General features: G+C 47.1%; 1 protein-coding gene across 12 annotated transcripts in view; it reads right to left on the bottom strand.

Annotated features, from left to right (window-relative positions):
- Positions 1 to 23,455, bottom strand: part of FANCA (FA complementation group A) — a 62,219-nt gene extending 38,764 nt beyond the window's left edge. For 10 of the 12 annotated variants that reach the window (XR_005359908.1, XR_005359910.1, XR_005359909.1 and 7 more), the window contains exons 1-16: positions 23,321 to 23,455; positions 22,676 to 22,785; positions 22,224 to 22,308; positions 20,058 to 20,200; positions 19,833 to 19,928; positions 18,277 to 18,350; positions 15,797 to 15,909; positions 13,282 to 13,364; positions 12,700 to 12,733; positions 12,213 to 12,279; positions 10,206 to 10,318; positions 8,784 to 8,860; positions 8,315 to 8,456; positions 7,933 to 8,066; positions 1,285 to 1,395; positions 90 to 185 (exon numbers count right to left, since the gene is read on the bottom strand). Coding sequence is in view for 8 of the 12 variants with exons in the window: in XM_038537987.1 (XP_038393915.1) it covers positions 90 to 185; positions 1,285 to 1,395; positions 7,933 to 8,066; positions 8,315 to 8,456; positions 8,784 to 8,860; positions 10,206 to 10,318; positions 12,213 to 12,279; positions 12,700 to 12,733; positions 13,282 to 13,364; positions 15,797 to 15,909; positions 18,277 to 18,350; positions 19,833 to 19,928; positions 20,058 to 20,200; positions 22,224 to 22,308; positions 22,676 to 22,785; positions 23,321 to 23,399 (1,557 nt within the window). In the remaining 4 variants the exon portion in view is untranslated. The remainder of the gene's footprint in view (positions 1 to 89; positions 186 to 1,284; positions 1,396 to 7,932; positions 8,067 to 8,314; positions 8,457 to 8,783; positions 8,861 to 10,205; positions 10,319 to 12,212; positions 12,280 to 12,699; positions 12,734 to 13,281; positions 13,365 to 15,796; positions 15,910 to 18,276; positions 18,351 to 19,832; positions 19,929 to 20,057; positions 20,201 to 22,223; positions 22,309 to 22,675; positions 22,786 to 23,320) is intronic. The other 2 variants (XM_038537986.1, XM_038537985.1) reach the window with 1 other exon arrangement.
- Between the last annotated feature and the right edge of the window lie 3,473 nt (positions 23,456 to 26,928).

Genomic DNA, 26,928 nt, shown 5'->3' with positions numbered 1-26,928 from the left:
TCAGGAGCATAAGGCCCTGGCCTCTGTGGGGAGAGGCTGAGGAAGCCACTGCTGCAGGGGAGTAGAACGGCGGGGAGGCCAAGACTCACCTTCAGGTCAGCCAGGCGCGTCTTAGCCAGTGTGACATAGTCTGTGAGGAGAGAGCGGTACTTGCTCGGCACCAGCGGTGGGTAGAGAATGTGCACCTGTGGGCAGAGCAGGGTTATGTCAGCCCATGACCTATGGGTGACTTTCTTGGGAAACAGCAACAGCTTGCTTTGGATACTTGTACTCCTGTGGATGGCAGGAGAGTCAAGGATTAGCCAAAGTCCACAGGGGGCTAACGCTAGAGATAAAACAGACAAAAATCACAGCTGAGGGTCTCCAAGTGTACCTGTGCACATTCCTTCAGAAGCGGGCCAGGCAGGCCCCTCCCTGACCCTGGCACCACCTCCCAACCCCACTCCCCTGCCCTCCTCACCCTCCCAAACCCCCCACCCTGTCTCCTACAGCACAAACACAGTGGTGCCCCAGGGAGATGAAGGGTCTAGCCCTCAGGGCAGGCTGGAAGTTTTGAGCTTCACTCAGTGATGATACAGTCTCTAGTCTATGTCCCTTAGGTCACATGTATTCTTTGGAATGTAATACAAATTTCTTAATTACAAAAAGAAGAATCAATTTCCAGTGTCCTACACCCCATAGAATGCTGGGCATCATTATCTAATTAAAAAAGAAAGCTTGCAATAAGGCATCTTTAACCATGAGATTCATACAGCTTTGTTATAAAAAATGCAAATTCTATACAAGGGTGTAATGTTTTCCACCTCTGGAAGGAAATGGCCACAGGCACTTTGGGGTATATTCTGTTGATTCTCCTTCAATATAAAAATACAACATTTTATATGTTAACTAACTGGAATTTAAGTAAAAACTTGAACCTACAAGGGAGGGAGGGAGGGAAAGAAAATATCCATCATTTTAAGAAAACGAACATGGGGCTGTGCCATACGCATATATGCTCCTCCCACCAAGTGGGTGCCAAAGACATCCTTCTATGCCAGCACATAGAACTGTCTCATCCTTGTGGGGGGCTGTGTGTTGTCACCCTCCACTCGACACCAGTGCTCACCAACCACCTCTTAGGGATGGACAAGCGGCTGGTTCCTGGGCACTTTACCATCATAAACATGGTTTCCATGCCGAGTGCACAATCACATCCCTAGCTGGCACGTGTGCATCAGGGAAAACCAGCAGGATGGTGGGCGGTGCCCACCCCTGCCTGAGGCACCTTGGGTGGCTGCTCACCTGCATGTACCTTGGAGCCTCAAAGGGAACGAGGTCTGACAGGAACTTGAAGAGAAAGACCAGTGTCTTCTTGCTGCCACTGTGGAAGCCCCTTGTGCTCCCAAAAGAGGCCTGGAGGGAGAGGCGGGCATGAGGCCAGGTGGCTGGCTCCACAAGGGGCAGCGCCACCCACCCAGGTACATATCACAGAACGGCAGAAACAGAGGCTCAACTGCATCCAAAGGGAAACAGCTGCTTGGCCTCCTGTAATCTCACAATGCCACAGCTCTGCATGCCTCACAACATGGGCTGAAAGTTCATTTAAAACAAAAATAAAGAGACACCTGGGTGGCTCACAGTCAGTGAAGTGTCTGCTTTCAGCTCAAGTCATGACCCCGGCGTCCTAGGATCAAGTCCTGTTTTGGACTCCCTGCTCCATGGAAGCCTGCTTCTCCCTCTCCCTCTTGCCTGCTCGTGCCCGCTCTCTCTCTCAAATAAAGAAAGTTTTTTAATTAAAAATATATTCCTATACAAAACAGTAACTGTGTTATTTTTTTGTGACTCTCAGGAGCACAATGTATTAGCAGCCCTGAAAAGGCCTCTTTCCTAAACAAACACATTCTATATGATGAAGCCACTTCTGAACACATGGTATCACCCAGATCACCCAGACTCTTCTGTGAGGGGACAAGGTCACTGCAGGAGTGGCCAAGAAGGGTCACCCCTCACAACACTGCAGAGAGCCAGGAACTGAGGGTGCCCAGGGAGTGCTAGTAATTTCGGAACGGTTATCAGCCCTGCAGTGCCACTATGAGCCTTTGCCAAGACGACTGAACCCCTAGCCACACACAGCCCTGCCCTGGCCCAGCTCACCAGCAGAGCCACCGCCACTGCATCTGAGGCCCTCAGCACTTGTGCCAAAGTGCACGACATAATTCTTCTAAGAGGTGGTGGTGCAGACACAAAAAGCAACCAGGTAGAGGAGGATAGCAGCTGAGCAGGACCCTAGGCTCACCTCATCCCATGAACACAACTAGATAACTATCAAATTATCCCAAATGCCCCAGAAATCGACCTGAAGACTAGCAGAACAAACTCCACAACACTATAAACCTAGAAATCAACCACAAGAAAAGACGTGGAAAGACCACAAATACATGAGGTAAAACAGGCTACTAAATAATCAGTGGGTCAACCAAGAAGTCAAAGAAGAAAAAAAAAGTTCACAGAAACAAATGAAAATGAAAACACAACAGCCCAAAATCTCCGGGATGTGGAAAAGTGGTTTGAAGTACAAAGTTTATACCAATAAAGGCCCACCTTAAGAAGAAAGGAAAAAAAAAAAAAAAGGAAAACCTCAAACAATACAATTTTACTCGCAGAAGAGCTAGAAAAGGAACAACAAACAAAACCTAAAACCAGCAGAAGGAAGGAAATAATAAAGATTAGAGAAGAGGGGCTCCTAGGTGGCTCAGCAGTTGAGCATCTGCTGTCAGCTCAGGGCATGAGCTTGGAGTTCCAGGATCAAGTCCCATGTCGGGCTCCCTGCATGGAGCCTGCTTCTCCCTCTGCCTATGTCTCTGCCTCTCTCTCTGTGTCTGTCTCTCATGAATAAATAAAATCTTTTAATAAATAAATAAGTTGTACTTAAAAAAATTAGAGAAGAAATAAACAATATAGAAACTAAAACAAAAAAGATCAATGAAACCAGGAGCTGGTTCTTTGAAGAAAAAAAAAAAAAGGCAATAAAAATGATTACATCTGTAGCCAGACTTATGAAGAAAAAAAGATAAAGGACCCAAATAAAATCACGAATGAGAGAGAAGTGACAACCAACCACCCCAGAAATACAAACAATTTTAAGACATTATTATGAAAAACTACATGCCAACAAACTGGACAACCTGGAAGAAATGGATAAATTCCTAGGAACACATAACCTGCCAAAACTGAAACAGGAATAAACAGGAAACTTCAACAGACACATAACCAGCAAAGAAATTGAATCAGTCATCAAAAATCTCCCAACAAACAAAAGTCCAGGCCAGATGGCTTCACAAGGGAACTCTACCAAACACATAAAAAGAGTTAATACCTATTCTTTTCAAACTATTCCAAAAAGATTGAAGGAAAACTTCCAAATTCATTCTATGAAGCCAGCATTACCCTGATACCAAAACTAGATAAAGACTCCACTAAAAAAGAATTATAGGCCAACAGCCCTGATCAACATGGATGCAAAAATCCTCAACAAATACTACCAAACCGAATCTAACAATACATTAAAAAAACCATTCACCACGATCAAGTGGAATTTATTCTGCAGCTGCAAAGGTGGTTCAATATTCACAAATCAATGTGACACATCACATCAATGAGAGAAAGGATAAAAATCACATGACATTTCAATAGATGCAGAAAAAAACATTTGACAAAGCATAGCACCATTCATGACAAAAACCCTCAGCAAAATTAAGTTTAGAGGGAACATACCTCAACATAATAAAGGCTGAAAAACTCACAGCTTACATCATCCTAAAAGGGAAAAGTTGAGAGTCTTTCCCCCTAACACCAGGAACAAGATAAGGATTTCCACTCTCACCATTTTTATTCAACATAGTACTTAGGAAATCAGACCACAAACAGATATGAAAGATATCCAAATCAGTAAGAAAGAAGTAAAACTTTCATTATCTGCAGATGACATACTATATATACAAAACCCAAAAAACTTCACCAAAAAACTACTAGAAGTGATAAATTCAGTAAAGTCACAGGATATGAAATCAACATCCATATTTTTTTAATATTTCTATGCATTAATAATGATGCAGCAGAAAAGGAAATTAAGAAAACAACCCCTTTACAACTGTACCAAAAAACATTAAGATTCCTAGGAATAAACCTAACCAAAGAGGTGAAAGACCTATACCCTGAAAACTATACAACACTAATGAAGGAAACTGAAAAGAACACAAAGAAATGGAAACACATCCCATGAGAATGGACTGGAAGAACAAATATTGTTAAAATACTTAACTATACTACCCAAGGTAATCTACAGATTTAGTGCAATCCCTATCAAAACACCATCAGCATTTTTCACAGAACAAACAATCCTAAAATTTGTATGGAACCTCTAAAGACCCCAAACAGCCAAGGCAACCTTGAACAAAGAACAAAGCTGGAGGCATCATAATTCTGGCCTTCCAAGTTATATTACAAAGCTATAACAATCATGGGATTGTAGGTTCAAGCCCCATGTTGGGTCTAAAAATTACTTAAAAATTTAAAAGTAAAATAAAATCAATTTTAAAAATCTTACAAAGCTGTAGTGATCAAGACAATATGGTACAGGCACAAAAGCAGACAGACAGATGAAGAAAATAGAATAGAAAACCCAGAAATGAGCCCAGAACTCTATGATCAATTTATCTTCAACAAAGCAGGAAAGATTATCCAATGGGAAAAAGAATGTCTCTTCAACAAATGGTACTGGGGAAACTGGACAGCTAAAAGAATGAACCTAGACCACTTTCTTACACCAAACGCAAAAACAAATTCAAAATGGATTAAAGATCTAAATGTGAGATCTTGGGGCAACCCAGGTGGCTCAGCGGTTTAGTGCCACCTTCGGCCCAGGGCCTGATCCTGGAGACCCGGGATCAATGCCCACATCAGGCTCCCTGCATGGAGCCTGCTTCTCCCTCTGCCTGTGTCTCTGCCTCTCTCTCTCTCTTTCTCTCATGAATAAATAAATAAAATCTTTAAAAAATAAATAAATAAATGTGAGATCTTAACCAAGAAAAAAAAAAAAAAATCCTAGAAGTGAGCACAAGCAGCAATTTCTCTGACATTGACTGTAGCAACATTTTTCTAGATAAGTCTCCTGAGGTAAGGGAAACAAAAGTAAAAATAAACTACTGGGAATTCATCAAAATAAAAAGCCTCTATAGAGCAAAGTGAACAATCAATACAACTAAAAGGCAACCTACAGAACAAGAGAAGATATGTGTAAATGACATATCCAATAAAGGGCTAGTATCCAAAATACATAAAGAAATTACACAACTCAATACTCCCCCCCAAAAAAGAGAATCCAATTAAAAAATGGGTAGAAGACATGAATAGACATTTCTCCGAAGACGACATACAAATGGTCAACACACATGAAAAGATGCTCAACATCATTCATCATCAGGAGATACAAGCCAAAACCACAATGAGATACTACCTCACACCTGTCAAAAAAGTTAAAATCAGTCACAAGAAACAACAGGTGTTGCTGAGAATGTCAGAGGCGAGGGAGATGGGGGGATGGGGGAAGAGGCGTTCGGGATTAAGAAGTGTACTTGTCCTGGGCAGCCCAGGTGGCTCAGCAGTTTAGCGCTGCCTTCAGTCCAGAGCCTGATCCTGGAGTCCAGGGATCGAGTCCCACGTCAGGTTCCCTGCATGGAGTCTGCTTCTCTCTCTGCCTGTGTCTCTGCCTCTCTCTCTCTCTCTGTGTGTGTCTCTCATGAATAAATAAATAAAATCTTAGGGGATCCCTGGGCAGCGCAGCGGTTTAGCGCCTGCCTTTGGCCCAGGGCGCGATCCTGGAGATCTGGGATCGAATCCCACGTCGGGCTCCAGGTGCACGGAGCCTGCTTCTCCCTCTGCCTGTGTCTCTGCCTCTCTCTGTGTGTGTGACTATCATAATTAAATAAAAAATCTTAAAAAGATAAATAAATAAATAAAAAATAAAATAAAAATAAATAAATAAAATCATAAAAAAAAAAAAATAGATGGGGATCCCTGGGTGGCGCAGCGGTTTGGCGCCTGCCTTTGGCCCAGGGCGCGATCCTGGAGACCCGGGATTGAATCCCACATCAGGCTCCCAGTGCATGGAGCCTGCTTCTCCCTCTGCCTGTGTCTCTGCCTCTCTCTCTCTCTCTCTCTCTCTGTGACTATCATAAATAAATGAATAAATTAATTAATTAATTAATTTTAAAAAAATGAAAAGAAGTGTACTTGTCCTCAGTGCCAGATGATTAAAATAAAAACTAAAAAACAAAAAAACAACAAAGGCCACCAGATGACAAGAAAACCGCCCCACATCACCATTTCAGCTCCCACTCAAGTACAAGGGCAGCATTTCCCTCCCTCTAATCTGTCTACATGGAAGGATTAGTGATTCATTGTAACATCCACTCAAGAGGGAGCCTTGAGCATCCCAGGTGGCTCAGCAGTTTAGGGCCATCTTCAGCCCAGGGCGTGATCCTGGAGACCCGGAATAGAGTCCAACGTCGGGCTCCCTGCATGGAGCCTGCTTCTCCCTCTGCCTGTCTCTGCCTCTGTCTCTCATGAATAAATAAATAAATAAATCTTAAAAAGAAAAAAAGTGGGAGCCTCAATGACATCCTGGAAACAGGAATACAAACAAGCTCCTAGGGGGGATGCACAGTTTATTTGAAGTATTTACATCAATAATCTAAAGTAACAGACAGATTCCCCAGATCTGCAACAGCCTTTAGTGTCACTCCAGGAAAGACAGTTATTTTCATTAGAAAAATTACATCTAAGCACACCGTGACGAGCTAAGAACCATAATTCATGACCCCAAGGGGCTCAAATTTAAAATCATGTTGGTCTATTTACATTAATATTCTTAAAAATAAAGATTAAAACAATCTTCAAATACTAAACATCTATCAAACTCACCCAACCATTCACTTAACTTGGGTGCATTTTCTATAAATTATATTTCAATAAAGTTAATTTAAAAGGTAAAAGAAAAAAACAAAATAAAAAACCCCATCACCAACAGCACTTCTGAAGCACTCCTGTCCTTATGTCACCCAGGGAACTGAGCAAAAAAAAACCAGGACTGGGGTACACCTTGCTTATGACCAAATCACCTAGGCACACAGCTCTTGGCAGACACAGGAAATAGGCCAGCTCTGTGTGACCGCCAAGGGTACCCAGGCTGTGGACATGTGTGTCCAGCAGGGGCCCCTGGGCCCATTGCTGGGGGAACACAGGGCTGAGAAGCAGCAGCTCCACAGAATAAAGGAATAAAGAAAGAACACCACAACCACCTGTCCTGTACCGATGGCCCAGCAGGCAGAGGCTGGGCCAGGGCAGGCTACCACACTGGCGGTACAGGTGCAGCCACCCTCAGAACTAGAATAAGGTTGGCTCCCCACAAAGAAGCAATAACTACACCTCCCTGGTGGTGTGGCAGGAAAACCCAAAACCTGTACAGAGAATTAGACAACTTTTTCCACGACAGATTTATATACACCCAACGTTCCAAGTTGATGTCTAGAAGACACCAGCTCAGAAGTGGGACTGCAGTGGGTCTGTGAACATCTGCACAAACGTCCCAAGAACATGGATATGGCAGAAACAGAGAGGAGACCCCAGGAAGCTGAGGAGCACTCCCCTGGGACGCAATACATGGTGCAGGCAGTAGCAGTCACATTTGTTCTCACACTTTCCTGACGGCACTCGCTGCCTCAGAGACCTGATGGCGTGGGCAATGTGTTAATGAGGGGAGCAGCCAGACCCTGGACAAGGTAGCACAGAGCCCCAGGGGGAGGCTGAGAGGAATAGCCCTGACCCACAGAATGCGTTTGTAGCAAGGATGGCAATCAGGGTCCTGGCAATGACTGCCAAGAGGTAGCTCACCTGGAACCAGTCTGCATAGGATGGGAACACAGAGGGGCCCTCCAGTGCAGCCTGACGCACAACCAGGAACGCAGTGACCATGCTGTCCAGGTCGCAGCTCTCGAATGCACGGGCCAATAATCGAGTGACCCAATCTAGGAGGGAATCTCTGGTCATGGCTGGCAGACCATGACATGCAGTAAAATAAAATGCATACATTCTGCTGGAGGTAGAGCGTGCCAGTTAGGAGGATATACATGCCCCCTGCCACATGCAAGAGACTGGATAATAAGCAACCAGAGCAGCCAAATGCCAACTACATGAGGCTCTGGCAAGCAGTGCTGGCACCACAGGTGGATGACGGGCCCAGATGAGGAGACATGGGGCTCCCAACCAAGTGTACCTTGAACCAACTGCTGTGCTTCAGGTGAGCAGATCACCAGCGTAGACACACAGGAGAGTACGTGCTGCCAGTTCACTTCATGTGTTCCCAGAACTTCTTCTAAGTGTCCAATCAACTCCTCTGGACTAAGCATCACAAAGAGCTGAAACAAAAGTTCCCCAACCTGGCTGTCAAAACAAGCCACTCAACAGGCAGTTGGCTCCCCGCATCCACCCCACTTTGCAGCAGACACAACACAGAGTCCAAACCGTGACACTTCTGCCCTTGTCAGTGTGGGCAAGGAGGGATTCTCCTCTCAAGGAGAAGATGTTTTGTAAGTTCAGTCTGGGACCCCAGGGGTCCAGGTGTGGATGGCTGTGTCTGAGGAGCCTCCTGGCTTTTCTCTCCCCAGACTGGGAGCCACAGAGCCCTGTGGAAACAGTGCCACTCAGCACAGGAGCAGCAGGTCTTAACACTGCACGACACCCACCCTGCGGTACAGACTGCTGAGCAGAGGGTGTGTCTTTGCAAAGCTCCAATCTCTCTGCAATCGAACAGCATCAGAAACTTCATTCAGGAATAAAAACAGACAAAAATGCTAAGTCAGTAATCATGAAAAACTAGGCTATGTTTCAATGTCAAAAAAACTACCTTGTTTTAATGTGCATTCCCCCCCCCCAGTTATTAGGAAACATCTGTTTGTGAACCATCTTCTGTTACCAAGTATGTTTTTGGCCAATTCCTTGCTGCTAATCCTTTACCATATTTGCTCTATTTTCTAATCCATCAATTAGTTTAATTTTGCTGCTTTTAAACTTTAGCTGTCGATAAGCAATCAGCAATGACGCTGCAAAGCCTGTGTGTGGTTGGAGTGGGCACTGACACCTACCCAAGCCCCTCAGGAGGTGCAATACAGCACCTGCCAAAAGCTTCCATGCGGGCTGCCTGAGGACCCTGCCTGGGCCACCATGCTGCACACACACAAAGCCTAGTAGGTAAGGTGTTCATTTCAGCTCCTGAGCAATTGTGAGCATGTGCCATCAACCCAAGGACACTCACTGGGATCCAACATGGCATCAACCACTCCTGAGAAGAGCCTACAACTATGGTGGACCCTTGAACAGTGTGGGTCCACTTACATGCAGTGTTTTCCTGATACATACAGGACAGCTATGTAAATGTATTCTCTTCCTTATCATGTCTGAATATTATTTTCTTTTGTCCAGCTGACTCATTCTAAGAACACAGTACACAGTACATGTTGCATACAAAATATGTATGTTCGCCGAGTGCTGTCACCAGGAGGGCTATTAGTAGTTAGGTTATGGAAAGTCAAAGCTATATGCAGATTTTCAACTGCACCAGAGGTCAGCGTCCCCCACCCACACATCATCCAGGGACAAACTGTACATAAGAAAATGTTTATGGGGCAGCCCCGGTGGCTCAGCGGTTTGGCGCCGCCTTCAGCCCAGGGTGTGATCCTGGAGACCCGGGATCGAGTCCCGCGCCGGGCTCCCTGCATGGAGCCTGCTTCTCCCACTGCCTGTGTCTCTGCTTCTCTCTCCTCTCTGTGTATTCCCATGAACAAATAAATAAAATCTTTAAAAATAAACTTTAAAAAAAAAAGAAAATGTTTGTGATACAGAATTTATTCTAACAACCTAGGAATTCAGTCTAATACCTAGATTTTCAACATCTATTGAGAAAATACCACAAGAAAGGTCACACGTTAAATATATTCCTATTTTAATGAAGATATGGCTAACAGTTCTCCTTCCCATACTTCTTTAATTCTGAGTGTTCTTTATGAGAATGTGTACTTTCAAATGGAAGGGTATCTGATGGTAGTGGGTCCTCGATGATCTCAGCTGTGTCTGGGGCCCACGCTCCCATGAGGGTCCCCAGAACCCACCTTTCAGCACAGGCTTATGGGTTAGCACCTGAGTCAGAGTATGACTGAAGAATCTCTTTGGACAATCTGTTGACATCATTCTGCCAAACGTGTGTCCACAAAACATGCCAAACCTGCAAACACAGCATTGAGAGGTGCTCAGGGAGAGAGGCCCTCCAGGATCCCAGCAGCACTGACAGTGTCACACACACACACACACACACACACCATCAACAACTCCTCAAAGACTACTGTCCAGCAAGGCGGTACAGACCTCAAGGCCCCTAACTCTCAGCTAAAGGGATGCACAGGCTTGCCCAACATGCCACAGACTTCAAGACCAATAAGAACGGAGTTGCCAAAAAAAAAAAAAAAAAAAGAAAGAAAGGAGTTGCCCATGGATTAGAGAAGCCGGAAAGGGAAGGCTGGGCCAGTCCACAGCAACCTCTAAACCTCACAAAGCCTCAGTCTCCCCATCTGTGAAATGGGTATCAGTGGCAGCAGGGCAACACCCATGCTTGCACAAAGCACCTGGCACACAGAGGCACTCAGATGTCAGTGACATCCCGTGACACGATAAGGAAGGAAGGACAATGGGCAGGTCATCACTGATGGGTCAGGAGGGACACAGGGTGTCAGGGCTTCTTGACAGTGGGGTGCCGAGGGCACTTCTGTGTGCCAGAGTCAGAGTCACCAACAGTTCAACCCATTCCTCAGAAAGAAAACCCCAGGGAGAAGAATAGCCCAGTCACATGAGCCATGAGGAGACACCAGGCAGGAGGAGTGCTGCTGGCCCTCCTTGGGGACAGAACCAGGATGAAAACCCCCATGTGCCAGGAGGGCAGCCACCCAGACCAGTCTGGTTTTATTGTAAATACTGACAAATAAGCAACTTAAAAAGAGGGGCTCTAGGGTGGCACAGTCAGCTAGGTGTGTGACTAGTTTTGGCCCAGGTCATGAGATGCAGCCCTGCGTTGGGCTCCGTGCTCAGTGGAAACTCTGCTTGGAACTCTCTCCCTCTTCCTCTGCCCGTCCCCACCGTGCTCACTCACTCTCTCAAATAGATAAATCATTTTTATTTATTTATTTATTTTTATTTATGATAGTCACACAGAGAGAGAGAGAGAGGCAGAGACATAGGCAGAGGGAGAAGCAGGCTCCATGCACCGGGAGCCCGACGTGGGATTCGATCCCGGGTCGCCAGGATCGCGCCCTGGGCCAAAGGCAGGCGCCAAACTGCTGCGCCACCCAGGGATACCTTAAAAAAGGAAACTTAAAAAGGAAAAAACATATCTAGTCATGATCTGACTCTCAGGACATAAGCTCGAGCAATGCAGTCAGGCGTGTTACAAAAACACAGAAAATTTAGGAAACAAAGCAGTATTGCATCAACAGTTGCAGTGAAGTACAGAATTGGACAGTATGTCTAGGATCACTAGAGTACTGACAGGAGCAAAGCCACGTTTGCAAGGCCTGAGGATGCTAGAAAACTTCCCCGGTTTCCCCGGCCAGTCTCATCCCACATCACTGTGAAGCAAACCCAATACCCCAACGACCAGTCCCAGCATGTACCTCCAAGAGCCACAGAGAGAGAAAGCTAACATAGTGAGTATAAGTGCCGACCTTGGGGGGCACAGAAGACTCAGTGGGGAGAGAGGGCATGGGGGGCAGGCACGAGGAGAGAGCCCACACAGGGACAAGGTCGCTTCCAGGGAGCCATGGGTAGAACAAGGGGCACATCACAACCCGTAGGAATCTGGGCTCAGACCAGAAGTGCAGACCCCGAGGTGAGAGAGGATTCACACAGAAAGGAGGCCTGCCTCCTGCCTCATCTTCAGAGGGAACAGGCAGACCACAGGGCTTCTAGGGCTTTCCAGCGATCATTCTCACAGGATGTCGTCACTATGGCAGAACGTATGTTCAGGAATCAGCCACTGATACTTCAGGAGTGTTTCAAATACATAGGACCTTTAAGACAGTAGGCACCACCCCATAAACATGACTAGCAGGCCTGCCCCCAGGACATACCAGCACTTCACCGCCTTGTACACTGGGGATTCATCCTGCAGGCCAGTGGCCAAAGCCTCGAGAGCAACTGAGGACAGATGGTGGGAAGAGAAAACACATCAGCTCAGCATCAAAGTCCATCAAAAATGATCCCTGACCAAGTATCACCAGACAAATCAGGTAATGATTTCCAAATAACAGACCTTGTAGCCCTTCTAAGCGCCCCAAAGGTACAAGTCCTCCAAGCATCCTAAAGGTACCAAAGACTCAAGCCTTTTAAAGCAATGGAAACACAGAGACAGTAAACCACTTCCCTAATTCACCGTTAAACTGGTTATCATTTACAGCTCTGGAGATTAAATGCATAGCCACCAAGAACTAAAACCCAGGAGAAGCAGTAGAGGCTAAGTTCAGGTGAATACTTGAAGTGGAAAGGCAGGAAACCCTGAGAATCCCTAATAAGCAAACTAGCTCTTGCCCAGTCTGGAGAATACAGCACATGACTCACAGATCAGCATCCTCCGAAGCACCGCAATGGCGAGCTGTCAAAATAGAACACAAGAGTCACTGTCACTCACCTCCGTGCATCACCCAAGCAAACCAGCGGTCACCCCACGGGAAAATGAGAAAGTGCCTCCACACGGTACCCCGAACTAGGGAGACTCTGCCAGTGAAAAGGCAGACTTTCTGGAAGAATCCACTGCGATCCCCAGGACCTCTCTCAGCATGGCCCAGGGCCCTGACCACACAGTGCTGGCCTCCCACAGCCCCTGCAGGGTTCACGGGGTTGGTGCAGAAGTTCTGCTGCTAAAAAGCTCTCTTCTCTCTTCCCTCAGATTCTGGGCTGTGGTAAACGCCTTCACCCTTAAGAACCATGCAAACTAGAACACGGCAGGGGATGCTTCTGCTTTGTTCCACTTCCTCACGCCCGCCAGACGCGGGGAATGACAGTACTCATGAAGCACCCCAGGAAAGTAACAGAACAAATTTCCTATCAAACCTTATAGACTGAAATGTGGGGCCAATGGTCCAGGAACTTCCACTTCTGTAATGAGCCAATTCCAGACTCTTCATTTACTTTTCCTCATACCTGCGCCATCCGTTCAGGCTCCATGTTTCTTCTTGGATCTGAGCTTTTCTGAAATCCTCTCAAAACAAACAATTGCACAAAATCTGAAAACCACAAAACCCAATTATTCAGATGCACTGTGGTCTCCAAACAGTTGTGGATCATGCTGACTACCTGCTTCCCAACAACTGGAAGGGTGAGGACCCATATCAGCCCATCCCACTCCACATCCCACACACAAAGCGAACCAACCCAAACCCTGCCTGGACCACACTCGGCTTCTTGCCACTCTATGTGAAAGGGAAATACTTATAATCAATCAAGTTTATGGGAAGGATTTTTCTCTTAAAACAAAGTAGTATCTGGGGCACCTAGCTGCCACTGTTGGAAACATGTGACTCTTGATCTTGGAGTTAAGTCTGAACCCCACGGTGCCTGGGTAAACCATCTGCCTTCAGCTCAGGTCATGACCCCAGGGTCCTGGGATCGAGTCCCCATTGGGCTCCCTGCTCAGTGGGGAGTCTGCTTCTCCCTCTTCCACTCCCTCTCCTTGTGCTGTCAAATAAATAAATGAAATCTTAAAAAAAAAAAAAAGTCTAATCCCCATGGTGGATATAGAGATTATTTTTATTTATTTTAAAGATTTTATTTATTTATTCATGAGAGACACAGAGAGATGCAGAGAGAGAGGCAGAGACACAGGCAGAGGAAGAAGCAGGCTCCATGCAGGGAGCCCAACATGGGTCTCGATCCTGGGCCTCCAGGATCAGGCCCTGGGCTGAAGGTGGCGCTAAACCGCTGAGCCACCAGGGTTGCCCTAGAGATTACTTTAAACAAAAAGGAGCAAGTGGTTTGGCACCTGCCTTTGGCCCAGGGCGGGATCCTGGAGTCCCGGGATTGAGTCCCGCATCAGGCTCCCAGCATGGAGCCTGCTTCTACCTCTGCCTGTGTCTCTGCCTCTCTCTCTCTGTCTATCATGAATAAATAAAATCTTAAAAAAATAAATAAAAATAAAATAAACAAAAAGAAGCATCTAGGGCAGCCCCGGTGGCTCAATGGTTTAGCGCCACCTTCAGCCCAGGGAGGGATCCTGGAGACCCGGGATCAAGTCCACGTCGGGCTCCCTGCATGGAGCCTACTTCTCCCTCTGCCTGTGTCTCTGCCTCTATGTCTCTCATGAATAAATAAATAAAATCTACAAAAAAAACAAAAGGAGCATCTAAGGTCCTCACACGGATTGTCTCTCCAGCCAATCTCCTAAACAATGTAAGGGCTGTTGTACAAGGACCCAGAAACATATTCTGGGGAACAAGGCAGGAAACTATCTGAGCCCATACTACAGGATTCAGGAACCGTAAGGAACTCATATTCATCACCAAGAAAGTTGTAGGAAAAAGGAACACATCTTTTGCAACGTAAAAAAATTCATTAAAAAGATAAAATAAAAAATAAGTGAAAAGATTCATAAGCTAACTGTAATGAACATTCCACTTCTCATCTAATATTTTATTTGTAGATTTCATTTTTTTTTTAATTTTTTTTTATTTTTTATTTTATTTATTTATGATAGGCACACAGTGAGAGAGAGAGAGAGAAAGAGGCAGAGACATAGGCAGAGGGAGAAGCAGGCTCCATGCACCGGGAGCCCGATGTGGGATTCGATCCTGGGTCTCCAGGATCGCGCCCTGGGCCAAAGGCAGGCGCTAAACCGCTGCGCCACCCAGGGATCCCTGTAGATTTCATTCTTGAGGTATTACTGGCAATGGCAAGAATCTGCTGGCTCAGAGAAGAGCCAGCGACAAGGCCCACTCTAAGGGAGGCACCCAGAAAAACGCAAGTGGGACAAAAGGATAGTCACTCTGAGCTGCTGCCCAAGATGGCATGGCGCTTCTGCCCTCTCCCTGAATCTGACGTTTAGATCAAGCCGTGAGCTCGGCACACTTGCCAGGTAATACTTTCCTTCTCCTGGGCACCTTTTAAAATAACCACTTAGAGCTTGAGCTCACAAAAGGTCCGTGACCTCAGGCGCAACCACCTTCTAAGGAACAGGTGCTTGCTGTCTATCTCCCACTTGCTTGTGAGCTTTCCTGCTCATTTTACCCCCTTTTCTGGGATCTGAAAGTAACAAATTCCTATGACTTGATTTCCTTTCCCCGAGTGGACTGAAGCTGCACATCCAATCAACATGGCTCTAGAGGTTTTCACTTCCCCAGAGTGGGAGCTCAGATGCTGCAGAAGCTACCTGCCAACCCCATGTGGGTAGCTTGTGCCTCCCAATTCAGCAGGTCATAGTCTGCATATTTTAAACATACCAGCTATAGGCCCCAAACACAGTGGGTCAACAGACTGACTTTATTAAAGCGTGCACATTGTTCAAGCGCAAGCTGATACAGGCACCAGGTCCAGATTGGGCTGGTTTTGTTCCAAGTTCCCACATGAGTGATGTGGGGCTGTCCTGTTTCTCAGACTGTCACAGCAAAAAGTATTCCCACAGATCTACACTTTGCCCGTGAACCTGTCCCTGGTGTGAACTTACCAGAAAGCATAGCCTGGGCGATGTCTGTGTCCTGCGTGGACACTTCCATCTGCTCACACAGAAGGCACAGGTCCCTGAAGAGCCACGCCACTATGGCCTGTGTGTCAGCATGACTAGGGACAAAGCACACTGCTCACCATCACTCCATCATCTATCAGGCCCTTTTCTTCCACGTTCATTTCACTAGAAAGCCTGAGCACTGAGAACCAGCTGGCAGCCATCTGAGCCATTCCCAGAAGTCACAACAGGGCCTGCTGACACATGAGCGGTGTCAGGGAGACCACTACTGACATTAAAAATAATCATCATCAAAAAGCTTATTTGGAGTAGCTAACTACTACTCAAGGGGGGTGGGGGGGAAGTTCAGTAAGAGTAAAATAACAAAATAGCAGCAGTTTCAGGACACCTGGGTGACTCAGAAGGTGAGCATCTGCGTTTCGCTCAGGTCATGAACCCACAGTCCTGGAACAGAGTTCCTCTCCCACTGCCTCTCCCCACTGCTCATGCTCTCTCAAATAAAATATTTTAAGAAAACCTTTTTCGGGGATCCGTGGGTGGCTCAGCAGTTTAGCACCTGCCTTTGACCCAGGGTGTGATCCTGGAGTCCCAGGATCGAGTCCCACTTCGGGCTCCCTGCATGGAGCCTGCTTCTCCCTCTGCCTGTGTCTCTGCCTCTCTCTGTCTCTCATGAATAAATAAATAAAATCTTAAAAAAAAAATTTTTTTTCTAGAAAGTTTATTTTTATTTTTGTTTTTTTTTTGTAAACTCTATACCCGACATTGGGCTTGAACTCACAACCCTGAAATCAAGAGTTCATGCTCTTCCAACTGAGCCAGGCAGGTGCCCCTTTTCTGAATTTTTTTTCTTAATTTTGTTTTTAAGATTTTATTTATTTATTCATGAGAAACACAGAGAGAGAGAGGCAGAGACACAGGCAGAGGGAGAAGCAGGCTCCAAGCAAGGAGCCTGATATGGGACTCAAACCTGGGAATCCGGGATCACACCCCGAGCCAAAGGCAGGTGCTCAACCGCTGAGCCACTCAGGCATCCCTAATTATTTTTTTTTAATTTTATTGATTGAGAGAGAGACAGAAATAGCACAAGCGGAGGGCGAGGCAAAGAGAGAGAGAAGCAGACTCTCTGCTGAGCAGAGGAGCCTGACCTGGGGCTCAATCTTAAGACCCTCAGACCATGACCCAACCCGAAGTTAGACACTTAATCGACTAAACCACCCAGGTGCCTAATTTTTAAAAATATTTTATCATAGGGGCACGTGGCTGGCTCAGGTAGTATGAGCCAGCATATGACTCTTGATCTCAGGACTGTGAGTTCAAGTCCCAACTGGGTGTAGAGATTACTTAAAAATAAAATCTTTAAAAAAAAAAAATTTATCCCATAATATCTTATACAAAGAAAATATTTCAAGTTTGTGCATGACAAAGACTTGGATCATAATAATGTTCTCTTCAAATAATGAAGTAAGAGGGATGTCTGGGTGGCTCAGCGGTTGAGCATCTGCCTTCGGCTCAGGGTGTGATCCTGGAGTCCCGGAATCAAGTCCCACATCGGGCTCCCTGCATGGAGCCTCCTTCTCTCTCTGCCTATGTCTCTGCCTCTCTCTCTCTGTCTGTCTCTCATAAATAAAAATCTTAAAAATCTTTAAAAAGGAAGGAAGGAAGGAAGGAAGGAAGGAGAAGGAAGGAAGGAAGGAAGGAAGGAAGGGAAGAAGGGAGAGAAGGAGGAGAAGGTAGAGGATAGGAAGATAGCATCAGAGATAACCCCTCCCTACCTAATCCAACTCCATCAATAACCCCCCCTCACTCCACCGGCTGTCACCTTTCTTTAGCTTTCTTTCGTTCTTTCTTCTGTTCGTCCTACCTCCCCACCCTCCTACCGCGCTCCCTCCTCCCCTCCTCCCCCCTCCCCGCCCCTCACCTCCCCCCCCCCTCCCCTCCTTTCCTTTTCCCTCCCTCCCCCCCCCTCCCCTCCCCGCCCCCTGCCCCTCACTCCTCCCCTCCGCCCCCCCCTCCCCTCCCCTCCCCCCTCTCCCCTCCCCTCCTTCTTTCCCTCCTTTCCTCCCTCCCCCCCTCCCCTCCCCTCCCTCCCCCCCCCCCCCGCCCCTCCCCCCTCCACTCCCCTCACACACCCATCTTAAAAAAAAAAAAAAAGGGGGGATGCCTGGGTAGCTCAGCAGTTGGGCGCCTGTCTTCAGCTCAGGTCATGATCCTGGGATCTGGGATCGAGTCCCACATCGGGCTCCCTGTGAGGAGCCTGCTTCTCCCTCTGCCTGTGTCTCTGCCTCTCTCTCTGTGTCTTTCATGAATAAATAAATAAATCTTTAAAAAAAAAAAAGAAAAAGAAGGAAGATAATCTCTCAGTTATTTTTGGCTTTGATATATAAATAAGTCATAATACACTAGATTACGAAAAAGAAGTCATATATTACTAAGGTAATGTTAAATTCTCAACGATACACTACCTTTCCAACAGCTCCTGGAGGCTCACAATGTTTTGTACGTGAAGATGCCACACAGCTTCAAGCAACAAAAAATTCTGAAGAAAAAAATAGTACTATGAGTCCTTCATGCACACATTTTCCTACAAAATGTGTAGCCTGTACACTATTAAAAATTAAGTGGAGTAGGGGGATCCCTGGGTGGCTCAGTGGTTTAGTGCCTGCCATTGGCTCAGGGCGTGATCCTGGAGTCCCGGGATCAAATCCCACGTCGGGCTCCCTGCATGGAGCCTGCTTCTCCCTCTGCCTGTCTGTCTGTCTGTCTCTCTCTCTGTCTCTCATGAATAAATAGATAAATAAAATCTTTAAAAAAAAAATTAAGTGAGTAACAAGCACAACCTAAGACACATACTCGATCGCTTTGACTAAAAACTCACCAAGTCTTCAGACACTCATTAGCATCTTTCATCTCTCCACCTGCCAGCATCCTGCCCAGGCTCTAAGTTAACCTGCTTCTAGGACTTTCTCCACTGTGGCCGAAATGAGATTCCAAAATGTAAACTGGACATGTCAATCTCTTCTCTGGAACTCCGTGGTGGCTTTTGGCAGTTTCCAGAACAAGTTCAGACTCTTGGACTCAGCACAGGAGCATTGTAACCATGTTTGTGTCTCTCTTATTCTCCTACCCCAGCGAGGTCCTCCCTTTGGAAGCTCGGACACCCTTGCCCCCAGGACATCTTGCTCAAGTCAGCTCTATGCCCCAATGCCTACTTTGTCCTGTTCTTCACCCAATATGGCACTCTTCCTTCACATGCCATGCGCCTGCCAGTACTCTTAAAAAGCCTCTTGTAGGACCCTCCGACCCCCTGCTCTTGCCTGGACACCTGTGGACCTTAAGTTCTTTCAACTATTCAAATATCTATAAACCTACTGAATTCAAAATGCTTCATAGAAGAATAAAAATAATTTTTCATATTATAATTTTCTAGAGTACTACCATGGAAAATTATTCATAATTATACATAAGAAGAAAGAACGTGGGCAGCCTTGGTGGCGCAGAGGTTTAGCGCCGCCTGCAGCCCAGGGTGTGATCCTGGAGACCCAAGATCGAGTCCCACGTCAGGCTCCATGCATGGAGCCTGCTTCTCCCTCTGCCTGTGTCTCTGCCTCTCTCTCTCTGTGTCTCTCATGAATAAATAAACAAAATCTTAAAAAAAAAAAAAAAAAAAAGAAGAAGAAGAAGAAGAGAAGAACATGTTTCTGTGGTACATTCTAACAAATACTACTAATGATGGGTGAATATTGGCAAATATGGTAATTAAAGGTACTTCTTTACCACCCATAGAGGCATTTGCTAAATGCTTTTTCCCCCCCAACTCTGTGATTAATGAGATGCTTAAGAATCCCTAAGATCTCCCTCTGCCTGTGTCTCTGCCTCTCTCTCTGTGTCTCTCATGAATGAATAAAATCTTAAAAAAAAAAAAAATTCTTAAGAACACATCGGGACCCTACTGTCTTTTCAAATCAACAGAACACGGCTTGAGAAACCTCTAGAGTCAGAATTACAATGTCAAATTTACCTGTACTTCCCGTAGTTCTTGACAGAAGGAGAAACGAGAGAACATACTATGTGCTAATAAATACTGAGCCACCTCCAACACAGAAGACAGTTTCTTCTGAAAAGAGAGATTAAATCTTTAAAAAAAAAAAAAAAAAGCAAATACCTGAAACAACATTATAGAAATGTCCTATTTTCCCAAATAGCTTAAAGTAATGAGTAAGCACAGTTAATCACCGTGTCTTACCCTTTGCTCTGCGTTCAGCAGAACCCTGTGGGTGGGTTCACCATTAGAACTACAGATCTGCATGATGCTGGAGGCAACTGTCTGGCTGGACAGCACGGCCACTGGGACACCCAGTCTCGAGGCTTGATCTCGTAAAGCAGAGCCTTAAAGACAGAATAGACATTTTCCTTAAGAAGACATCCAGATGGCCGACATAGGTAAATATGCTCAACACCATTCATTCATCATCAGTGAAGTGCTATTCAAAGCACAAGGAGATGTCACCTCACAGCTTTCACAATGGCTAGTCTCAAAAACATACAAAGCAAACTGTTGGCAAGGATGTGGAAAAAAAGAACCCTTGTGTGATGTTGGTGGGAATGAAAACTGATGCAGCCACTGTGGAAAACAGTATGGAAGTTTCTCAAAAATTACGGGTGCCTGGGTGGCTCCATGGTGGAGCGTCTGCCTTCAGCTCAGGGCGTAATCCCGGGGTCCTGGGATCGAGCCCCACATCAAGTTCCCTTCATGGAGCCTGCTTCTCCCTCTGCCTGTGCCTCTGCCTCTCCCTCTCTGTGTGTCTCTCATGAATAAATAAAATATTTAATAAATAAATAAATAAATAAAATCTTTAAAAAAATTAAAACCAGAATTATTATATGATCCAGTAATTCTACTACCCAAAGAAAACACCTTTAACGGGGATCCCTGGGTGGCGCAGCGGTTTGGCGCCTGCCTTTGGTCCAGGGCGCAATCCTGGAGACCCTGGATCGAATCCCACGTTGGGCTCCCGGTGCATGGAGCCTGCTTCTCCCTCTGCCTATGTCTCTGCCTCTCTCTCTCTGTGACTATCATAAATAAATAAAAATTAAAAAAAAATTAAAAAAAAAAAAAACAAATTAATGAATTAGTTGATATGTTTCTGAAATGATAGTCATTTCGTAATAAAAATGTGAATGGCCAGAAAGTAACTTATTTTTTTGTTATCCCCAAAAAACTTCCCCAATCTCATATCCTCACAATGAAATATCCTGAAATATTCTTAAACCTAGAAATATCCTTCTGTCAATGAGGTACTTGTTATGTCCCATGTTTTTCCAAGGGACACTTTGGTTCCTCCTGCTTCTCAGTCCTACGTTGAGTCAAATATTGTTTGAGTCAAACACTGTTTTTAAATAACAACTTCAGGGATCCCTGGGTGGCGCAGCGGTTTGGCGCCTGCTTTTGGCCCAGGGCGCGATCCTGGAGACCCGGGATCAAATCCCACATCGGGCTCCCGGTGCATGGAGCCTGCTTCTCCCTCTGCCTGTGTCTCTGCCTCTCTCTCTCTCTCTCTGTGACTGACTGACTAAATAAATAAATAAATAAATACTTCAGGGGCAGCCCAGGTGGCGCAGCGGTTTAGCGCCGCCTGCAGCCCGGGGTGTGATCCTGGAGACCCAGGATCGAGTCCCACATCAGGCTTCCTGCATGGAGCCTGCTTCTCCCTCTGCCTGTGTCTCTGCCTCTCTCTTTGCTCTCTCTGAATGAATAGATAAATAAATCTTTAAAAATAAATAAATAAATAAATAACAACTTCATAACACCCCAATCAAGTCATAAGAACATGACTTGCAATTCATAACTTGACACGGAGGTGGCAAGCCATGACCTGAGGCATGTAACTTTTTGCTTATTAAAAACAAATCGGGACGCCTGGGTAGCTCAGAGGTTGAGCATCTGCCTTTGGCCCAGGTCATGATCTGCGGTCCCAGGATCCAGGCCCACATCGGGCTCCCTGCCTGGAGCCTGCTTCTCCCTCTGCCTGTGTCTCTGCCTCTCTCTCTCTCTCTCTCTCTGTGCCTCTCATGAATAAATAAGTAAAACCTTTGAAAAAAGTAAAATTGGGCAGCCCGGGTGGCCCAGCGGTTTAGCGCCACCTTCAGCCCAGGGCGAGATCCTGGAGACCTGGGATCAAGTCCCACGTCAGGCTTCCTGCATGGAGCCTGCTTCTCCCTCTGCCTGTGTCTCTGCCTCTCTCTCTCTCTCTCTCTCTCTCTCTCCTCTCTGTGTAATAAAATAAATAAAATCTTTTAAAAAAATGTAAATTAATAAAAATAAAAAAGTAAAATAAAATAAAAGCAAATCAAGGTCACCTTACATAAGGCTCCTCCATAACTCCATTTATTAGGGAAAATGAGCTCTTACCTATGAACGAACTAGAAAGATTAGCAGAGGCCCCGGGATCACCCAACTGATTGAGACACAGTGTTTTACATGCTGGACCTTCTACCTGGAAACCAAACACAAAGAACTCTCTTTGTAAAACTCAAGCTGTGTGAGCATAGAAACAATCTGTGTATAGAACACTTGCTCACTGCACTATTCTCAAATATTTTGAGGTAGACATTTTTAAAGTGAAAGCTACCAAAGTTTTTTTGAGAAAAACTAAATTCACTCTGAACTTACTGATCTCTCCAAAGAGAAATAAATGCTCCCCATCTCTTTCCCGCCCTGCCCTGCCAACATTTAACGGATGCTCCTACCAGATACTCCTGAGGCTTTTCTCAGGCGTCTCCACGAAGATGACGCTGTGGCAGGGGGGGGGCAAAACCCCCAACTGAAATCTGCTTTCAGAGGCCAAACCGGTGCCCTCTTACCTCAAGCAGAAGGTCGTCCAGGTTCAGGTGGCGTCTCAGGAGGTGCACGGCCGAGTCCTGCAGCCTGTGCCCCCTCCCGGGGCCGCGCAGCTGCTTCTCGACCCGTCCCGCTGGGGGGAAAGCAGTTCACAATAGGACAGCAGCCCTGAGGAGCCCTGTGCAGGGACGCGGCCACGTTCCCGCCCCGAGGTCATGCACCAGGGGACGCGTGAACCCGGAAAGCCCCACCCCACCCCCACCTGAGGCGCAGCTCATGGAACGACGGACCTGCAGGTCCCCAGGGTCCAGCTAAGGAGAGACGGAGGCACTGTCAACGGGACAGAGCACACTGGCCCGTGGGGGTCCGGGGCAGGAAAGGGCACGTGGGGGGAAGCTGGGGACACCCAAGTGCGCTCTGGGTCAGCGAGCAGCGCCGCACGAACGCCAGGAATCCCGGGGGCCCAGCTGTCGTCCCTGGGTGTCGCTCCTGGACGCCTGGGCTCCACTCTCACGTGCCCACCTCTCCTACCGCCCCCGGCGTCCGCTGCGCCCTGCCGGGCCCCGCAGCGGGGGAGAGCCCGAGACCGCGGGACCAGGGGCCTGGCGCCCGGCGGCGGAGGCTGGGGCGGCGCGGGATCTCAGGGCCCGGCCCCAGCGCCCTCTTACCCAGCAGCTCGGCCCACGTCCTCCTGCGGCTTCCCGAACTGGAGCCCGACGCGGCATCCTGCGTCCGCAAGTCCGACATGGCGGGAACTCAGCATTCCCTCAGCTGCTCGGGGCAACCGGCCCGCGCTGCCTCCCCGTTGGCTGCGGCCCGCGCGGCCTCCCCATTGGCTGGCGCCTCCCAGGTCCCACCCCCTTGGGCTGGAGGCCACGCGCCGCGGCCATCTTGGGGGTGGCGTGTGGCGCCATGTTGGTGGTGGCAAAAGCCCGGGAGGAAGGTGTGGGAGTCCTGCACAAAGGACAAGATTGCGGTTGGCGGTGTGGATGCAGAGTGGCGTCGAGTGCCAGAAAACCGGAATCCTTGTGCATTATTCCTGCGTATAAGGACTGAGAGTTGGTCATGAAGAAACAAGCCTACAAAGCTAGAACCGGGAAGACGCTAAAACGCGCGGGCCGGGCCTGGTTCGTCTGTTGGGAGTCGGTTCGGTCCCCGCGGGGACTGCGGCAGGATGACCCTCCGCCCCTGCGGACACAGGCCGCGGCCAGCGACACTGACTTTAACTAAGTGTAAACGGTTGCAGGTGCCTCCCGAGAGCCGCCCACCTGCCCAGGTGTCCCAGGTGTTGAGACTCCAGGCGGCGGGCCCTCTGCGGAGGTGGTGTCTTTTGTGGTGTCTTTCCCTCGATGCTGTGCCTGTAAGATTCATCCACGTTGTGCTGCGCTGCAGTTGGTTTGTTTTCATGGCTGTGTACTATTCCACTGGATACATAAACATATGCACATAAGTGATAACTTACAAAACCTATTTTCTGTGCATTATGATGTTTTCACATCTTAAAAAGCCTTTCTGGCTGGGGAGAGACTCGCTGACTTTAGAGATGATGAAAGGCCCACAGGAGCATGCCCTCTAGAAGACTACCCGCCCCAGAGCCAGAGCTCCTCCATCTGGCTCCAATCCCAGGAGGCAGTATTCTTCTGCCTAATCATCCATGGCCAGGTGCCAGGCAACTGAGGACCACTCCTGTAGCCCAGAGCCCACCCAAATTGTTCAGACTACCCTCTCCGAGCTGTTTACACTGCCTAGCCTAGCCTTCCCTGAGAAAACCACAATAAAGACCTTGATGGAAAGCTTGCTGTCCCTCCTGCCTTATTTCCTGTGTCTAAGACTGGGGGACATAATAAACTTTGTGTGGGGGGGGGGGTTGGTCTGTTTTTTAAAGATTTTATTTATTTATTCATGAGAGACAGAGAGGCAGGCTCCCTGCAAGGAGCCCAATGTGGGACTCGATCCTGAATCCCAAGATCACGCCCTGAGCCGAAAGCAGATGCTCAACTGCTAAGCTACCCAGGTGTCCCAATAAACTCAGTTTTTTTTTTTAATTTTTATTTATTTATGATAGTCACACAGAGAGAGAGAGAGAGAGAGAGAGGCAGAGACACAGGCAGAGGGAGAAGCAGGCTCCATGCACCGGGAGCCCGATGTGGGATTCGATCCCGGGACTCCAGGATCGCGCCCTGGGCCAAAGGCAGGCGCCAAACCACTGCGCCACCCAGGGATCCCTAAACTTGGTTTTTAACTGAGTCTCTCTGTGTCTTCTCTTGTGACCATTTCACAAGATTTTTTTTTTCCCAGCTAAGGCTAGGGCAACTTAAGGTTAGGATTGATACCTCCAAGCCTGGTTGACACAGCATGGGGCTGGGGAGCCAGCAGTGGACAGAGGGCTGTAGGGTTTTCACATCGGTGAACCATGGGGTGGGGTGAGTAGACTAATGCTGGCTCATTCCTGTTGATAATGAATTGTAGAAAGCCAATCAAATAATGACTCAAGGCTTTCTTGTCACCTCAAATTGAAAGAACACATCTAGATTTGTTTCAACAGACTTTACCATATATCATGTTTATGCATATATGAAAAAACATAAGTGAGAAATGCATTGAAGGTATCCTGAGCTCTAACTTCAGAAGAAGGGTGAAGAAGAAAATCTGCTCAGTTATCCTGAGTAGAAAAACCCAGTTCTTCCTTCCTATGTGAACCTTACCCCTGAGTATGTCTTCTGCCTCTGGTCCCCAAATGCGTGGGGATTTTAACCTCAAGCAATTCTCTGTGACACCAGCTGGGTGTACTACAACTGAACTCAGTTCTGGTTTTTTTTTGTTTTTGTTTTTGTTTTTAAGATTTATTTATTTATTTATGAAAAACACAGAAGGAGAGAGAGAGGCAGAGACACAGGAGGAGGGAGAAGCAGGCTCCATGCTGGGAGCCCAACGTGGCACTCAATCCTGGGTCTCCAGGATCGTGCCCTGGGCCAAAGGCAGGTGCCAAACCACTGAGCCACCCAGGGATCCCCCTGAACTCAGTTCTGACACTATTTATTGGGAGACAGTGTCAGATCCCATAGGTAAAGGACTCAGTTTTGGCAGTCAGCCCCCCACTTCAGATGCCAGTTCCAAATAGTTGGTCCTCAGATCACCAACAATGTCTGTCAACAAATCAGGGGTTTCCAGGGGCTCTCACGACCCCCTCCTCAGATTTCATTAATTTGCCAGAGTAGCTCACAGAAGTCAGGGAAACACATTACCAGATTATTTTTTTTTATAATTTTAGCTTTTTTTAAAAAAGATTTTATATATTTATTCATGAGATACAGAGAGAGAGAGAGAGGCAGAGACACAGGCAGAGGGAGAAGCAGGCTCCATGCAGGGAGCCTGACGTGGGACTCGATCCTGGATCTCCAGGATCACGCCCTGGGCTGAAGGTGGCGTTAAACCGCTGGGCCACTGGGCTGCCCCATTTACCAGATTATTAAAGGCTGTGAAAGGGGCACCTGGGGGTTCAGTCAGTGAAGCATCTGCCTTCGACTCATGGCCTTGATCCTGGTGTCCTGGGATCCAGCCCCATATTGAGCTCCCTACTCAGCAGGGAGTCTGCTTCTCCCTTTCCCTTGGACCCTAACTTGTGCTCACTCACTCTCTCAAATAAAATCTCTTAAGAAAAAAAAAAAAAAAAGCTGTAATAAAGGATACAGGTAAGCAGCCAGATGAAGAGATACACAGGGTGAGGCCCAGGGGAATTCTAAGCACAGGCTATCTGCCTTCATGGAATTGGGGCGCATCATCCTCCAGGTATTCTGTTTGCCAGCCTGGAAACTCTCTGAACACTCGACTTTTGGGATTTTACAGAGGCTTCATGACAAAGGCGTGATTGATCATTAGCTCCATTTCCAGCCCCTCTTCCCTCTCTGGAGGACAGGGACAGAGCCAAAAATTCCAAGCTTCTAATCATTACTTGGTCTTTCTGGTGACCAGCCAAGCCACCCGGGGACCCACACAGAGTCACCTCATTAGAATCAAAGATGCTCCTCGTGTTCTTTTTTTTTTTTTTTAAGATTTTATTTATTTATTCATGAGAGACACAGAGAGAGGCAGAGACAGAGGCAGAGGGAGAAGCAGGCTCCTTGAGGAGAGCCAGATGTGGAACTCGATCCCCAGACCCCAGGATCACAACCTGAGCCAGAGGGAGACACTCAACCACTGAGACACCCAGGCATCCCACTCCTAGTGTTCTTATCACTTAGGAATGTACAAGGATTTCAGGAGCTCTGACCTGGGA

Source organism: Canis lupus, chromosome 5 (genome assembly GCF_011100685.1).
Source record: "Canis lupus familiaris isolate Mischka breed German Shepherd chromosome 5, alternate assembly UU_Cfam_GSD_1.0, whole genome shotgun sequence".
NCBI classification, from domain to species: domain Eukaryota; kingdom Metazoa; phylum Chordata; class Mammalia; order Carnivora; family Canidae; genus Canis; species Canis lupus.
This window is presented reverse-complemented; position numbering and strand designations above follow the sequence as displayed.